The following is a 17,493-nucleotide window of genomic DNA, read 5'->3' as shown; positions in this document are numbered from 1 at the left end:
GTCCATAAATTCATTTTTGTATTGCTAGAGATGCCAGATTTTGCAAAGAATCTAGCCATCTGATTAAGCTTTACAGTGCGTCTGTCTGAGGAAAGAGGAATTTTCTTTGATGCTTCTTAGTAGCAAACTGAGAAATAATTAGACCTTCGAATACAGGGAAGTTTTGAAACATATTTGTATAAACTCTGCACCATACTTACCTAATAGGGAGAAAGGGAAGCAGAAGGAAAATCAAAGCTATAAAGCATTCAGTGTAGAATGTGCTGTTTCCCCCATCTAACGATATTTAGGGCAATAGAAATAAGTTGGCATATACCCAGCTGCAATTGCCTAACTGAACATAAATGTTCCCTAGAGACTAAATAGTGTAAAGCTTTTCTGGGAAACTCCTTAACTATTTTACATGAACTAAGTTCCAAAGAAACTGGTGCTTGACTTTTTTTGTAGTCAATTCCTAGACAGTTTCTCTTAGATTTCCTTAAAAATCCAAGAAGTATTCTATGCTAGAAGAAGGAGCTATTATAAATTGTCCGTATGAGTGCTGATAGCCACTTTGTGGTCCCATTTAGGAGAAAGGCGACTGAACAGTCTTGGCTAGAATACTTTGTAGGAAAGAAGCCAACAGAAAGCTAGTATTTTGATTAATGTCTTCTCCCTTCAAGTTCACTCATTGAATTTTCCATATCCAAAGTCTTTTATCCCTTAATAGTCCACATAATGATAATAGTTACTATTTGTCACTTTGCTCAGTTCTTATATGTGTTATTTCATTTAATCCTTACAGCAGCCCTCCAAATTCTACAGGCTAGAAACCAAATCCAGAAAGGTTAGGTAACTTTCCCAAGTCATACAGTTAATGAGCAGAAGAATCTGAATTAGAACTCAGACCTGACACTCAAGCCCACGTTGCCTCCCCCACATACTGCCTCTGGTATGATTAGAAATTTTATTGGAACATAAAATATAATCAGAGCACCTTCCAAATTCTTTGACAGATGCTGTCCAGACGAATGGTTGAGTTCTGTCACTCCATTATCTAATGCAAAGGTGCCTTTCCAGTATGAGTCCCTCTTGAATTCTGTTTAAAAAAAAAACCTAGTTTACCTGAATTGGCAAAGATGTAAGTGAAAGTACAGTTTTTCTAATTTTTCCACCTAGTTATAAACTCAACCTGGTAAATAATGTAGAGGGATTTTATCATAGATTAAAAGCTGTAAATCCTAAGGATTTTTGTGATTCTTAGTTCCATCCCTGAGTTATATATTCACATTTTTATGTTAGTACTCTTTTCTTATAAATAATCTATAAATCTGATGAAATGGAAGAATAAGGATAAGAAGAAGAATGAAAGGTGGAGGTTTAAAACAAGAGCAGGAGTTTTAGCCTGGAATTAACATATCCACTTACATTGTCCTAAAACCAGGAAATCAGTGAATGAGCAAATACACAGGTATTGCTATCACTCATCATTACTAACTCTTCTACAAATTCCATTACTTGTTGTTGTTGTTAGGTGCTGTCGAGTCAATTCCGACTCATAGCAACCCTGTGTACAACACAACGAAACACTGCCGGGTCCTGTGCCATCCTAACAACCCTTATGCTTGAGCCCATTTTTGCAGCCACTGTGTCAGTCCATCTCCTTGAGGGTCTTCCTCTTTTTTGCTGGCCTTCCATTTTACCAAGCACGATGTCCTTCAGGGACTGATCCCTCCTGATAACATGTCCAAAGTATGTGAGATGTAGTCTCACCATCCTTGCTTCTAAGGAGCATTCTGGTTGTGCTTCTTTCAAGACAGATTTGTTTGTTCTTTTGGCAGTCTGTGATTTATTCAGTATTCTTTGCCAACACCACAATTCAAAGTTGTCAATTCTTCTAATTCTTCTTCAGTCTTCCTTATTCATTGTCCAGCTTTCACATGCATATGATGTGACTGAAAATACCATGGCTTGGGTCAGGTGCACCGTAGTCTTCAGGGTGACATCTTTGCTCTTCAACACTTTGAAGAGGTCCTTTGCAGCAGATTTGCCCAGTGCAATGCGTCTTTTGATTTCTTGACTGCTGCTTCCATGGCTATTGATTGTGGATCCAAGTAAAATGAAATCCTTGACAACTTCAATCTTTTCTCCCTTTATCATGATGTTGCTTATTGGTCCAGTTGTGAGGATTTTTGTTTTCTTTATGTTGAGGTGTAATCCATACTGGAGGCTGTGGTCCTTGATCTTCATCAGCAAGTGCTTCAGTCCTCTTCAATTGCAGCAAGCAAGGTTGTGTCATCTGCATGACACAGGTTGCTAATGAATCTTCCTCCAATCCTGATGCCACATTCTTCTTCATATAGTCCAGCTTCCCGGCTGATTTGCTCAGCATACAGACTGAATAGGTATGGTGAAAGGATGCAACCCTGACACACACCTTTCCTAACTTTAAACCATGCAGTATCTCCTTGTTCTACACAAACGACTGCCTCTGTATCTATGTACAGGTTTCTCATGAGCACAATTAAGAGTTCTGGAATTCCCATTCTTCGCAATGTTATCCATAATTTGTTATGATCGACACAGTCGAATGCCTTTGCATAGTCAGTAAAACACAGGTAAACATCTTTCTAGAATTCTCTGCTTTCAGCCAGGATCCATCCTACATAGCAGTAATATTGGTTCCATGTCCTCTCCTGAATCCAGCTTGAATTTCTGACAGTTCTCTGTCAATGTACTGCTGCAGCCATTTTTGAATGATCTTCAGCAAAATTTTACTTGCGTGGGATATTAATAATATTGTTTGATAATTTCTGCATCAAGTTGCAATACTGAAGGATTCTACAAGGAAAATATTAAATGACTCAGGAAACATCGAAAGAAGGTAGAAGGAATACACAGAGTCACTATACCAAAAATAATTGGTCAACATTCAAACATTTCGGGATGTAGCATATGATCAGGAACTGATGGTACTGAAGGAAAAAGTCCAAGCTGCATTGAACGGAATGGCAAAAAACAAGGCTTCAGGAATTGACAGAATACCAACTGAGATGGTTCAACAAACAGGTGCACCGCTGGAAGCTCTCACTAATCTATACCAAGAAATTTGGAAGACAGCTACCTGGCCAACTGACTGGAAGAGATCCATGTTTATGCCAGTTCCCAAGAAAGGTGATCCAGTGATCACCCTAACAGGGAACACAACATAGAGCCCCTGATAGAACAGGAGAAAAGTGGGATGCAGAATTCATTCTAGTAAAAAGACCAGATTTGACGGTCTGACTTAGACTGGAGGGACGCCCAAACTCTCTGTGAGCCAAAAACTAAAACCATTCCTGAAGCCAAGTCTTCAGACAAAGATTACACTAGACCATAAGACATAAAATGATACTCTTGAAGAGTGTGTGTCTTAGCTAATTAGATACATGAGACTAAATGGGCAGCTCATGTCTGGAGGCAAGATAAGAAGGCAGAAAGGGATGGGAGCTGGTTGAATGGACACAGAAAATCCAGGGTGGAAAGGAGGAGTGTGCTGTCACATTATAAGGAGAGCAACTAGGGTCACATAACAATGTATGTATAAATTTTTATATGAGAAACTAACTTGAACTGTACACTTCTGCTTAAAGCACAATTTTAAAAAACAATTAATTATAAATGCTTATAAACCAAGAAAGTCGAGTCTATAAAAGTACAGTCCATTGTGGTTACGAGGTGGGGAGGGAGGGAGAGGGTTTTTTACTGATTAATTAGCAGATAAGGACTGCTTTAGTTGAAGGGAAGGACAACACTCAATACATGGAAGGTCAGCTCAACTGGACTGGACTGGACCAAAAGCAAAGAAGTTTCCGGGATAAACTGAATACTTCAAAGGTCAGCGGAGCAAGGGCGGGGGTTTGGGAACCATGCTTTAAGGGGACTTCTAAGTCAATTGGCAAAATAATTCTATTATGAAAACATTCTGCATCCCACTTTGAAATGTGGCATCTGGGGTCTTAAATGCTAACAAGCGGCCAACTAAGATGCATCAATTGGTCTCAACCCACCTGGAGCAAAGGAGAACGAAGAACACCAAGGTCACACGACAACTAAGAGCCCAAGAGACAGAAAGGGCCACATGAACCAGAGACCTACATTATCGTGAGACCAGAAGAACTAGTTGGTGCCCGGCCACAATCGATGACTGCCCTGACAGGGAGCACAACAGAGGACCCCTGAGGGAGCAGGAGATCAGTGGGATATAGACCCCAAATTCTCATAAAAAGACCATACTTCATGGTCTGGCTGTGATTAGAGGAATCCCGGCGGTCATGGTCCCCAAACCTTCTGTTGGCACAGGACGGGAACCATCCCCGAAGACAATTCATCAGACATGAAAGGGACTGGACAGTGGGTGGGAGAGAGATGCTGATGAAGAGTGAGCTAATTATATCAGGTGGACACTTGAGACTGTGTTGGCAGCTCCTGTCTGGAGGGGGGATGGGAGGATAGAGAGAGTTGGAGGCTGGCAAAGTTTTCACGAAAGGAGAGACTGGAAGGGCTGACTCATTAGGGCGAGAGCAAGTGGGAGTAAGGAGTAAGATGTATATTAACTTATATGTGACAGACTGACTTGATTTGTAAACGTTCACTTGAAGCTCAATAAAAGTTAATAAAAAAAAAAAAGGCCAGTGTGACATCAAAGAGTAGTATGTCTTTTCTCCAGGATAAAAGAGAGTAAGCCAGATGACATATTTTCTCTTCAAGGTTAGAGATTTATGTCTCAATGCTAGTTTACAAAGATTAGCTATGTTATGTCTTCTTTATCACAACCTGTCAGGTCAAAGTCAACTTAAAGGTTGTTTATGTTCTTTACATACTTCACATGCTTCTACATCTAAGTTCAGAAAGTTTCTAAGCAACTTTATGACTTACAGGTTTCTAATGACTTGTAATGTTAGAGACCCTCACAAAGGTAGATTATTTCTACTTTTAAGTTCACATTATGAGTGCTTATACATACGTATTTTCACATTATGAGTGCTTATACATACGTATTTTGAAAGAATAATAGTGTCTTATACCTTACGGGATTTGAGATCATTATAGAAACATACAGAACAATCACTACAAAGAAATAATACAGGAATAGTAATAATAATGTTTTGATACACATCAAAAAGTAGCACCCAATAATTATTATGAACCATTGTATGTACCTTAAATTTTTAATGTAATAGGCTTTGTGGGGTTAGTTCATAACTATGAGTTGTATGTAAATTGGACATTCATAACCTGGAGACTGCCTGCATCCCATTATATGGATGTACCACAGACTGTTTATCCATTTCCTGGTTGAAGGATATCTGTGTTGTTCCCTGTTTGGGGCTATTACAAATAAAGGTATTATGAACATTCCAAAAAAAAAAAAAAAAGTACAGTCCAGCTACTTTGTAGACCTTGAATTCAGTACTTAGAGACAGTAGAGGTTGAGCTAAATTAGAGAAAACAATTCTTGGAGAGCAAGTAGATAAAGTTGCAGTGGGGTTTAGAGGAAGTTGAATAAACCAAAGACAGAACAGCACAGCTCATGATTACTGCAAGATTAAAACATTTTCTTTAGGCTACAAACAGTATTGCTGTGTCCCTGAAGTTTGACTTTTTTCAGTACCCATTTGTATTCTGGAAGAAGCTGAGCTTGGGTCTTTTTAGATTAAAACTATTGAAGGAAGCAGACTAATTGTGACTTTGCCTCCTGTAAGTAAAATTTCCATTCTAGAAAGGATGGGTCAAGTGTGTTTGATTGCTTTTAAAATATATATGGCACATCACTGAAAAGCTAAGTAGGAACAGAAAAAATTTTAACGTGTCATGGATTGAATTGTGTCCTCCAAAAATATGTGTCAACTTGGCTAGGCCATGTTTCTCAGTATTGTGTGGTTTCCTCCATTTTATGATCTGATGTAATGATCTGATTGTAAATCCTGATCTCTGCCTCTGTAATTAATGAGGCAAGATTAGGTTATGTTAAGGAGAATTAGAGTGGGACGCAGCAGCCTTACTCAGATTACAGCCCTGATCCAATGTAAGGGGAGTTTCCCTGGAGTGTGGCCTGAATCACCTTTTATCTTCTAAGAGATAAAGGGAGAGAGAATGAAGCAGAGAGAGAGGGACCTACTACCACCAAGAAAGAAGAACTGGGAGTGGATCCTGTCCTTTGGACCCCCAGGGTCCCTGCACTGAGAACCTCCTAGACCAGGGGAAGCTTGATGCCAGGAACATGAAGATCTCCAAGGAACACTGGGCCCATACATATTGGAAGGAGATGAGGACTTTCCCCCAGAGCCAAGAGAGAAAGACTTCCCCTAGAGCTGGCACCCTGAGTTTGGCTTCTAGCATCCTAAAGCGTAAGAATAAATTTCTCTTTGTTAAAGCCATCCACTTTTGATATTCCTATTACAGTAGCACTAGATAACTAAGACAATGGCTTTCAATTATGATGCTTTAATAATTAATTTCTAAGTTTTTCCTTTCTTGATATCATTTGAGTTTGATATATTTCCGTGGAATTTTTCCTAGAATAAGACTGTTAATGAGCATGCCGGGATTGGTTTGAATTTATGCCTACAGTGTATGTTTGCATGTTAATTTCTACCAGATTCCTTACCTTCCTATTCATATACCATTTGATAAGTCTTTCATAGGGTTTCACTGTCTACTTGCAATGAAAGAAAGAAAATTTTATTTCTGCCCTTTTTCCTAATATATTTCAATATGAAATATTTCTGCAAAGGTGATACTCTGAAACAAGTGCATACTTTGAAAGGTATTTTTGAGATGTTAACATAAATTTCTGGGTTACAGATATGTCTGACAGAGCCCTAGTGGTGCAGTGGTTAAGAGCTCAGCTTAGCTAACCAAAAGGTCAGCGGTTTGAACCCACCAGCTGCTCCTTGGAAACCCTATGGGGCAGTTCTCCTGTCCTATAGGTTTGCCATGGGTTAGAATCGACTCAACGGGATTGAGTTTGGTTTGGTTTGGATATGCCTGAAGAGATTTAATAATGTATCTTCATTGAGCAGGTTGCTCTAAAGGTAAGGTTGTGCTTGAATAATTAGGACCCCATGAGTCTCCAAAAGAACCCCTGGTGGTGCAATGGTTACGTGCTTGGCTGCTAACAGAAAGGTCAGCAGTTCAAACTCACCAGCCGCTCCACTGGAAAAAGATGTGGCAGTCTGCTTCCATAAAGATTTACAGCCTTGGAAACCCTGTAGGGCAGTTCTACTCTGTCCTACAGGGTCACTATGAGTTGGAATCAACTAATGACAACAGGTTTGGTTTTGGGTTTGGGTCTCTGAAAACTGTGAATGGGAAGAATACATAGAAGTTCATCAAGGAAATCAAGGATACAAATCTTAAATAGTTTGTGATGCTGTGTTCTTGCTTTTTTTTTTTTTCAACAGTCTGTTACATGTCATCTTATGCCTGAAGTAAAATTAGAACTGTTCAGTTTTCCCTTTTATCTTCTAGCCTTGAAGCTCCTTAAGGAAAGACATTGTGTCCAATTCATCTCTTTATCTTGCTCAGTACCTTGCACCACAAGGCACTCAGCAAATATTCACTGAATCAGCAGCCATGATTCATGTTGATAATATGGAATGAAATTATCATTTATGATTTTCTTATGCTATAATTGTTTTCCAGCCTCTTATTGGAAGATAACAAAATTTGTGACTTCCGCTTATAGTCTCTTTATGAGGATGTAGTAATTTGTGTGGATGGTCTTCCTGCCAGCAAGTCTTTTCTTTCCATTCTTATTTCACTTCACTTGCCTTGTTCAAAATCATAATTTGTGATCCCTCCATCCTGCCATGATTTTTTTTTTATCTGAAAACTGCTGCCCACTTACTCTTTGTCCCATCATTTACACTTAGTGTGTGCTCTTGTTTTGTTGATAATTTTTTAGTGTATTCTGTTTTTTTACTATTTATTATAAAACCTTTGTGGACAAAGATCCTGTTATTTATGGCTTTGTTCCTCCAATCTAGTCCCTTTATGACACCTGTATTAATAATACCAGATTGTGAAGCTCATTATAAAGTAATATAGTAAAAAGTAATATAGTGTCTGGTTTGAACGTTATTTAAATTCAAAGTCAAGCTTTGACTATCTCTGACTGATGCTTTGCCTTGTCCTTTGGTGGAAGGTAAGAACTTGTTTCTTAAGCCTGCTGTCATAGAATCCTGGGGTGGCTTGAGGAAAGAAGAACAGACAGTTATAAACCTGAATATTTGTGCTTCTGAGTTAGACAGACATAGCTCCCTGAACCTATATAAATTTCCTATCTAAAATAAAAACAAAAATCCTCACAACTGGACCAATAAGCAACGTCATGATAAATGGAGAAACAATTAAAGTTGTCAAGGATTTCATTTTACTTGGATCCACAGTCAATACCCATGGAAGCAGCAGTCAGGAAATCAAAAGACGCATTGCACTGGGCAAGTCTGCTGCAAAAAGCCTCTTTAAAGTGTTGAAAAGGAAAGATGTCACCTTGAAGACTAATGTGCTCCTGACCCAAGCCATGGTGTTTTCAGTTGCCTTGTATGCATGCGAAAGCTGGACAATGAATAAGGAAGAGTGAAGAAGAATTGATGCATTTGGATTGTGGTGTTGGAGAAGAATATTGAATACACCATGGACTGCTAAAAGAACGAACAAATCTGCCTTGGAAGAAGTATAACCAGAATGCTCCTTAGAAGCAGGGATGGCGAGACTATGTCTCACATACTTTGGACATGTTATCAGGAGGGATCAGTCCCTGGTGAAGGACATCATGCTTGATAGAGGGTCAGCAAAAAAGAGGAAAACCCTCAAGGAGATGGATTGACACAGTGGCTGCAACAATGGGTTCAAGCTTAACAGCGATTGTGAGGGTGGCACAGGACCAGGCCGTGTTTCGTGTTCTGTTGTGCATAGGGTCGCTATGAGTTGGAACCAACTCAATGGCACCTAACAACAACATCATCTAAAATATACCTCCTCTCTATCTCTTAATAATGGCGTCATGGTATCCTGATCATTTCCTTCACAGTGCTAATCACGCCATGAAATTCTTCTGTTTACTTGTTTATTGTTTCTATCCCCACCTGGGTACCTCATTTGTCTTATTCACTGTTGAATTACTAGCACTTACCAGTAGAGTTTAGCACATACTCGTTCTTCCACAAATTGGGGTGAAGGGACCCATAAAGAGAATCCATCAACATCTAGCCCTGCCCTCTCAGAGCTATAGGAGTTCTTACTCCTTGGTTTATGTCTCAGATTTACTTTTGCAATAAAGCAGTGATGTGGTAGTAAAGATGCAAGACTGAGAGTGTTCCCTTGTCTAGACATAATTTAATATGGAATATCCAATTTATACTTTGTTTTCCGTGTTTTCAACTCTAATGCCCAGCTAGGATTGAAATTGTATCTAAATTCTCAGCACAGTACTTGCCTAGGGCAGCAATAGACCTTTCTGCAAATTTAAATTAGCTGAAGCCTGGTTGTCTAATATGTGAAAATGTATCCTGAATATCCTGATTAAACATAAGCCATCCAATTAGGTAAATTATCTGAAGTACTTGCTTTTTATCTACTGACATTTATGATTAAAACAGCCTTCCGAACCAAACCCAGTGCTGTCGAGTTGATTCCGACTCATAGCGACCCTATAGGACAGAGTAGAACTGCCCCATAGAGTTTCGAAGGAACACCTGGTGGATTCAAACTGCCAACCCGTTGGTTAGCAGCCATAGATAGCACTTAACCACTATGCCACCAGAGTTTCCAGAACAGCCTTAGAGCAGTGAAATTTAATTAATAACATCCATTTGTACATTATCACAAATTGCTTCCTGCAGCCCAAAAGAGCTATTCTTCTTCCCCTTATCTCATATTTAAATCTGAACGTATATTGAATATGTATGTTAAAGGAACAATTCTACAGAATAGGGAAAGGTCAGGTGCACATCCCTTTTGCCACAGTCTCCAAAGGTAATCCCTATTAGCACAAATTACTTCTATTTCCATCTGCGGATTAGAAAAATAATTCTGAGTAAAGATGCGCAGACAGCATTCATTCATTGGACAAAATTCCATGTGGGCTTGCAGAGTATTTATCAAGAAACAAGATATGGTATCTTTAAGTTATTATATATAATTTCTTTTTCTTAAAAGATCATCTGCTGACTCAACATTTCCTGGAAAAATGAGTCATCTGCATCATACAGGGATGAGTGGTATGGGCCACAGCAATACCACATCACACCCGACCACTTCAGTCTCACACTCCCATGGCGGAGAAGATGGTAACATGATGATGATGATGGTAAGTGCCACAGGAGAGGCAGCTTGGGCCCTTTCCTATCCACTTGAGTAATAGAAATGGTAGAATTTTAGTAATGGAAGATCATTATCTTTAATGTCAGTTTACCGATGAGGAAAAACTAAGGCGGACCCAGATAAGTTAAGTGATTTGCCCAAGATCATGTGGCAAATTAGTTACAGAGCTAAACCAGAACAAAGATTTCTAGACTTCTTTCCTCTGTAGTACCGTCTTCCAAATTTAACCTTTTCTGAATTAAGGTCTGGTCTTTATGCTTTGTGTGGAAAAGGGGAAAAGACAAAAGTTGATGGTGTAGGCAAAGGAGAATACTTTTTTGCTCAGTTCCTGTGGTAGTGATACCAAAGCAAAGGAAAAAGCCTAACTTCAGAGAACGTCTCTTCTTAACTTACTATCCAGATCTTGAACGGACTGAGCTTTTTGCCTGAAAATTCTCATTTAGGACCTTCAGTCATCTCTAATTGGCTTGTTTTACTTTTTGACAGCCTATGACCTTCTACTTTGGCTTTAAGAATGTGGAAGTATTATTTTCTGGTTTGGTGATCAATACAGCTGGAGGTAAGTGCCATCAGGTGATGTTTGAAGGTGACGGTCACATGAGAGAGAGATTCTGAGAAATTATTAGTAGGCAAAGAATTTGGAAAACGAGCACCCCTTTCTGCCCAAAATATAGAATCAGGATGATTATGATATGTAACTATCTCGGTTCCTATTTCCTACCTAGAAGTTGAGAGTACATAATATTTATTTTGGTTCTCTGGTATGCCTTCCTTAAATAACATGTGCCTATTTATTTGTTTATTTTTTTATGTAGCTTCTGAAAAATAATTTAGATACCAGATAGACATGTTTTCCAATCCATGTCCTTTTGTCCTTTTCCAGAGCGTTTACTCATTTGATAAATTGTTGGTCCTAGACATAAGACTACAGTCAGGTTCAAATGACATAAGAAATACCGTTTTGTAGATACCATACCACAAAATAGCCTCAGGTCAAGAACTACTGATCTAGAACAACCCTTTCATTTACAGATAAATTAAGACTCAAATAGTGAAATGACTTGCCCCAAATCACATAGAGTTAATGTGTCAGAGCTAGGATAAGGACCCATACCTTACAGACCTACCTAGTTCAGTGTTCTTTCTGGTGCACCCAACTATGGTCTACATTCTTTTTGATTCTTGGCATGGCCCATCTTAGGGTCATTCCTAGTCTTGGGGTAGCTGATCACCCATATCTTTGTGCCTCTAACATTAACTTGTTGTGTCTTAAATGTAACTTCCAGAAGCTCAGTAGTCACTTGGACTGCTTTAGGTACCAGGAGTATCTTTGGCTCCACAAAATCAGTTTGTTTTGAGAAGAAGGGGAGTATTTAGTTCAGTTAATGTATAGATTAGCAGTTCGAATATATTCATATCATTACCAGCACTCGCATTGTGAAAGCCGTAGACATGAAATGCCTGCCTGTTCAGGAAATGTAGCCAGCACTTACAAATAAGTTGTTCTAGTCCCTTTTTCCATAGCCTACATTGGGTTTCTCCCAATATATATAACAGGCTGATTTAATGTCATCAAACAGCCAGACCAAAAGATTATTTTTGTTCAAATAATTTTTTGGTTATCTTAGTCAAAAATGAGCATGTTCGTCAACAGAGGCAGTGGTTTTCATTAACACTGTTTTAACTGTTTTCCTTGTCTGGGCAAGTGAAGAGGAACAGTGTAATGTATTAAGAAACTAAGAGTAGCGCATTTTCTATGTTGTCCTCCTAGCTTGGACAGCACACTGGCTATGATTTTGCACATTTGACAATACCCCCGTCTTCTCCTTCTCTGCTTAGAAATGGCTGGAGCTTTTGTGGCAGTGTTTTTACTAGCAATGTTCTATGAAGGACTCAAGATAGCCCGAGAGAGCTTGTTGCGCAAGTCACAAGTCAGCATCCGCTATAATTCCATGCCTGTCCCAGGGCCAAACGGAACCATCCTTATGGAGACACACAAAACCGTTGGGTAAGATTGAACACGTCCAGATGGCAGTTCTGGAGAGCTGAATTAGTGAAGCAGCAAAGCAACTATTTTATTGGCAGCGACCTTCATCCTGTGTTAGCAATTCTATATGACCTTAATCAAAACTGTCTTTGGAGGTTTAGGGTTGTGGGTCATCAACAGGCCAAAGGAGAAATAATAGGAACGCTTCTGCAAACATGAATGTTAGTTCTGAATTGTGTTGGTCACTTGGAAGAAGGTAAGCAAGGAATCTGTATTTAAATATTTGCCAAAATAATAACGAACAGGTAAAGAAATTCAGGTCAGGGTATAGATAAATGGCAGAATCCAACTGATTCCTTTCTATAAAAAGTTGTACCTGCCCAGCTCTAGGCTCGTTTTGTTTACAATGTAAGACTGTACTAATGTCTGTGCTCTCAGAAAGTATTCGAATAACTACTTGTTTTTTTCCACAGATTGGCAAATGCTTTTTGAGATTCAATCCTAATAGAAATGTAGGCTTTAAAACTAGATAGGACCTCAAGGAATTTGTAGACAAACACCCTGCTTTCAACCAAACGCAATACAGTGAAACCTGTGAGAGCCGGAACTCGACAGTACTGCCTTGTTTTTCTGGGTTTCCAAGTTTTCTACCTCTGGCAGGGTGCAGTCTTACCACTTTTAGTGGAAAATATTTGCGTTTTTCTTCTCTGACAGGTTTCTGCCTTATAGAAGTTCTGGCTTTCACAGGTTTTACTGTATTATTTATTCCCATTGTACTGATGAGCTTATAGGCCAAATAGGTTGTGACTTGCCTCAGGTGACAAAACTAAGTGACAGAGGGGGTGAGAGGCCAGGTCTCCTGATCTCTAAAGAAGTACTTTCTACTACACCACTGAGCACTCAACTCTATTTCCATTTTTGTAGGCTGTGAACTTCACAAAAATGGAAGGCCTGAAAATGTTTGGCCAGATAAGTGTGGGAGGGTTTAGGGCTTCTCTTTCAGGATCCAAGGTGAAGGTTAAGTTAGGGGATTACCCTTCCTCTCCCCCTCCCCAGAAGAGTTCCTCTGACTGGCATATAACCATATCTGGGAGTTTTTGTAAGCCTGACAGCTCTATCGCGTTTTGTTTCCAGGGACCAACAAGGAACATACATATACATAAGTACCTGTGAGTTGCCAGGGTGGCTGTGAGGGAGTCCTTTCAGGCTGGGCTCGTGACTACATGACTACAACTGTTTCCCCTTTATCCTGATCCGTACAGCTGCCTGAACACTCCCAGGATCCCTGATTGTTTGTCCCTGTTTCCTCTCCAGGCAGCAGATGCTGAGCTTTCCTCACCTCCTGCAAACAGTGCTGCATATCATCCAGGTGGTCATCAGCTACTTCCTTATGCTCATCTTCATGACCTACAACGGGTACCTCTGCATTGCTGTGGCAGCAGGGGCCGGCACTGGATACTTTCTCTTCAGCTGGAAGAAGGCAGTAGTGGTGGACATCACTGAGCACTGCCATTAGCACTGGACTCCATTGTGTGGCCTTATCGATCGCAATGGGAAGCAGTTTGAGACTGGAAGACATGATCCCTACTCCAGTCATCCTTTTTTGCTTCTTGTTTCCTTACAAACACACACACACACACACTTGCTCAACAGAGGTTTAGCTTATAGTCTCTGAGTTAAAGTGGTAATCTCCCCAGACTTTTTTCTAATAAGCTGAGATTCCCATTTCTCTTGAGGAGAGGCCACCCATGAGATGTCCTTTCCTCACAGTCATCTTAGATCCATGTTATATATTCTTGATTAATCCAGGTAGCTGTATCTTCAATGACATGATCTCCTGATTTCTTTTTAATCTTTTGGGTTTTTTTAACAGGCAATATGGGAATTTGGTGGTTTTGTTCTGGATGAGTGGTAGAAAGGGATTATTGACTTCAGACAGGACTGATAGCATCTGAGGAAAATTTTTGCCCAACTAAACCCAGAGCCCAAACCTAACACTAGAAAATAAATTCCAGTTTTTTGACTGAATACTGGGAAATATACTGTACCTTTCCCTAGGTGTGATGTTTCCACCAAAATCTCTGGAGTGTGCATAGGGGTGGAGCTTGCAGAAGTGTGCATTCCTGGGCAGCTGACTTAGCAGCTTGTGTCCCTGCTTAACATTTGATTTGGATTATGATGAACTTGCCAATCCAAAAAAAGACAATCAATTTGAGAAAATAGAAATAGATGTTTTAAATAAAACTATCAGTATTTTACTTTGACTTAGTACTACCTTGGTTTGTCACAACTGATTGAAGCAAAAGGGTTTGAATGATTTTCCCACTGATTGTTTTCAAGTCTCTGCCTCTAAAGCAGTGGTTTTCAAACTTTAGCATGCATAGGAATCACCTAGAGGGTTTGTTCAAACTATGGTTCCTGGCCTTAACCCCAGGGCCCAAAATTGGCATTTTTAATAAGTTCCAGGTAATACTCTTGTTATCAGGGGACCACATTTTGAGAATCTGTGCTTTAAACTAAGCGAGTATCACCTGGTAGAGTGAGCTACCTGGTATTGGCCCTAGGAATTTGAATTGCTGATTAATAGGCGGTATCTCTGGGCTTAACTCAAGTACTAAATTCTGCTGGTCAATTACTTAATCATTCCACAAACATTTTTCAGGTCCATCCAACTGTGTGTGTGCTGGAGCGCACTAGTGTGCAAAGGGCTGTAGTCAGAGAAACCACTGGTCTTTATTTTTAAAGATCTGTGGTTTCTTGAAAGTAGCTTTCAAGCCATTCATGGGGTCAGAAGGGCAAACCCACTCAGCCTTTCCTTTGGAGAGGCTTAGGGTGTATGTATAGTCAGCTGATGGCCAGGTTTTCCTCAGCCCCCGACATCCGTGCCCACACCAAGCAGATCCTCATCTTCCACATGACCATCTTTGTTACTTTGAGGGGCTTCATTAGATTACAAATGGCCAAAACCTCTCCTCCTTAATGAAGAATCACATTGAGTTTTTATCTTTGGCTGTTAGTCAACACTGCAGTCTTGTTCCCAGTCCAAACTACCTCTGTAAATTTACTTTTCCAGTGCTGTCTATTAAATCCCGCCCTCCAGTCATGCCTCGGGCCAGAGGAGACAAAACACAGCTATCCTGTTGGCGTCTGTCATGGTTTTGAAGTTTGTACTTTCTCTGTGGGTGCCAGTTAATTATTGGATAGTGAGGAATATGTACTTCTCTGGCTTTGAACCAAGAAAAGGGTTATGAGCTGACTGAATGAAGGTTAAAATCTGGGAGCCAACATTTAGAGCTTTGCATTTCTCTCATTCCATCCCCTTGAAGTGCTGAGCAGAGTGAATGACAGAGTCCAACATTAAGGTGTAAATAGCCTGTTATTGTCTCAGAGGCCAAGGAATAATAAAACACTGACAAGTGAAATGAGAATCAGTGTTTAGTAATGACCCTGGTGATCTCTAGACACCTTGGCAGGCGCTCCTATGAAATACCCTTCCAGAAACAGGACCCTTCTCAGGAAGGTAAGAAAAATCAAGGCCAGTTAAGACAGAGTGCTATAAATTTTAAACTCCCAGACAGAAACATCAGTTCATATGTAGGTCTTTGGGTATTCAGGATAGAGAGAATCTCATGAAAAACCTGAATTTCAGAGATTTTTAGACTAGGTTGCCAAAGCCAGAAACCAGTGAAGGAGAAAATATTTAAAGCTTAATTCCATCCTTCCTGAGTTCTCAGATTGTGATAATACAATTATCTCATCAACTTTCATTTCTGAATCCTATTCATTTGCAATTTAATGCCTGACTTCTTTTGAACCCAAATTTTTATCTTTTCCCCGCTCCCTGTTCACATCTATTAGACTATATCCCTGTTTCTTTGGCTCCTTATTCTGCTCTCATTTTCCCTATCTTTCAGTAATTTCCTTTCCATATCTCATGTCTAATTTATTGAATCTGCATAGCCCTCCTGATGCAGTGGCCATTGCTCCTGATACAGTGGGTATAGATACCAACCAAAAGTCCTAAAACCTGCTAGAGACTTTAAGCATGCTTCAAGGAGCAGCTGCCCCACTGAAATTTCTATAGTGGTCAGTAAAGGGCTACCTGGTACGATCCCCACAGTTGCAGAATTTTTGGTGCTGTCTCCAGTCTATGATGAACACTCAGCTCCCCCTTTTACCCATAGATGGACTCCTCACTGTGTCCACCAGGGGGCTAGAGATTGCAGTTTCTTTACTACTATGGTAGGGTTGCCTGGAATCCCTTTTCAGGTTGTGGGGCACTGGTCTTGGGTTCTAGCCTAAAGGGGCTCCTTATAAGGAGCTGGAAGGGCAAGGGGTATACTTTCACGTCATTTATTTTTGATCCTGCTGTCTCTAGCTGCTTCTTTCCGAAGATAACGTCTAAAGGTACAAAGTATGCATTTCATGTAATGCCTTAATCACTGGGTCTACAATTAATGTTGACTGTTTTAGATTGTAAGCTCCTAGAGAGCAGTATTGCTGTAGTAGATACGTTTTAACAGTCTCATGTGCAAAAGAACAAAATAAATACTTTGATTTTGTGATTTTATGCATGTCTTTCTACCCAGAGTGTGACAGCAGAATTGGCTAGTCTCTTCATAGACCTCATAAAGTCTGATGGCTTGCTTCAGTACCACTCCTAGTCTCTTCTATAGTATAGTGTGAGCACGGATTTCGGAGTCAAGCATACCCAGGTTTGAATCCTGGCTTCAGCACTTACTAACAATGTGACCTTGGGCAAGTTATTTAATAATCCCTGAGCTTTAGTTTCCACATTTATAAAAAGGAATAATAGCACCTATTTGAATTAGCAAAGCACCCAGTACAAATAAGCATCCAAGTCATAATTATATTTTTATTATCTACTGATTACTGTTATTCCACTTTCAGGAAAATAAAAGGTACAGTTTTCTGGATAAGGTTGGTCTCTCTTCACAAGCACCTGACCATCTTCCTAAAAATGAGCAGTAGGAATACAGAATTGATGCATATGATTTCTGTAGTGCCAAAAAAGACGGCTCCATTCTTATCTGTTGGTCTAGTAATTGCCTCATTTTAACAATTAAAATAGCAAGAAAATTTCCTGAGAACTGAAAAGGCAACCTCACTCACCCTAATATCCCCGCTTTCTTAGACCT

At 39.8% G+C, this 17,493-nt stretch overlaps 1 protein-coding gene across 2 annotated transcripts in view; it reads left to right on the top strand.

Annotated features, from left to right (window-relative positions):
* The window catches only part of SLC31A1 (solute carrier family 31 member 1), a 47,333-nt gene extending 30,434 nt beyond the window's left edge, over positions 1-16,899 (top strand). For both annotated transcript variants that reach the window (XM_023545043.2, XM_003407515.4), the window contains exons 2-5: positions 10,183-10,333; positions 10,834-10,906; positions 12,187-12,355; positions 13,649-16,899. In XM_023545043.2, the coding sequence (XP_023400811.1) occupies positions 10,183-10,333; positions 10,834-10,906; positions 12,187-12,355; positions 13,649-13,850 (595 nt within the window). In that variant the 3' untranslated portion in view covers positions 13,851-16,899. The remainder of the gene's footprint in view (positions 1-10,182; positions 10,334-10,833; positions 10,907-12,186; positions 12,356-13,648) is intronic.
* Positions 16,900-17,493: the final 594 nt, after the last annotated feature.

Source organism: Loxodonta africana, chromosome 9 (genome assembly GCF_030014295.1).
Source record: "Loxodonta africana isolate mLoxAfr1 chromosome 9, mLoxAfr1.hap2, whole genome shotgun sequence".
Classification (NCBI taxonomy): Eukaryota; Metazoa; Chordata; class Mammalia; order Proboscidea; family Elephantidae; genus Loxodonta; species Loxodonta africana.
Note: the sequence above shows the minus strand (reverse complement) of the source record. Positions and strands in the feature narration are given on the sequence as shown.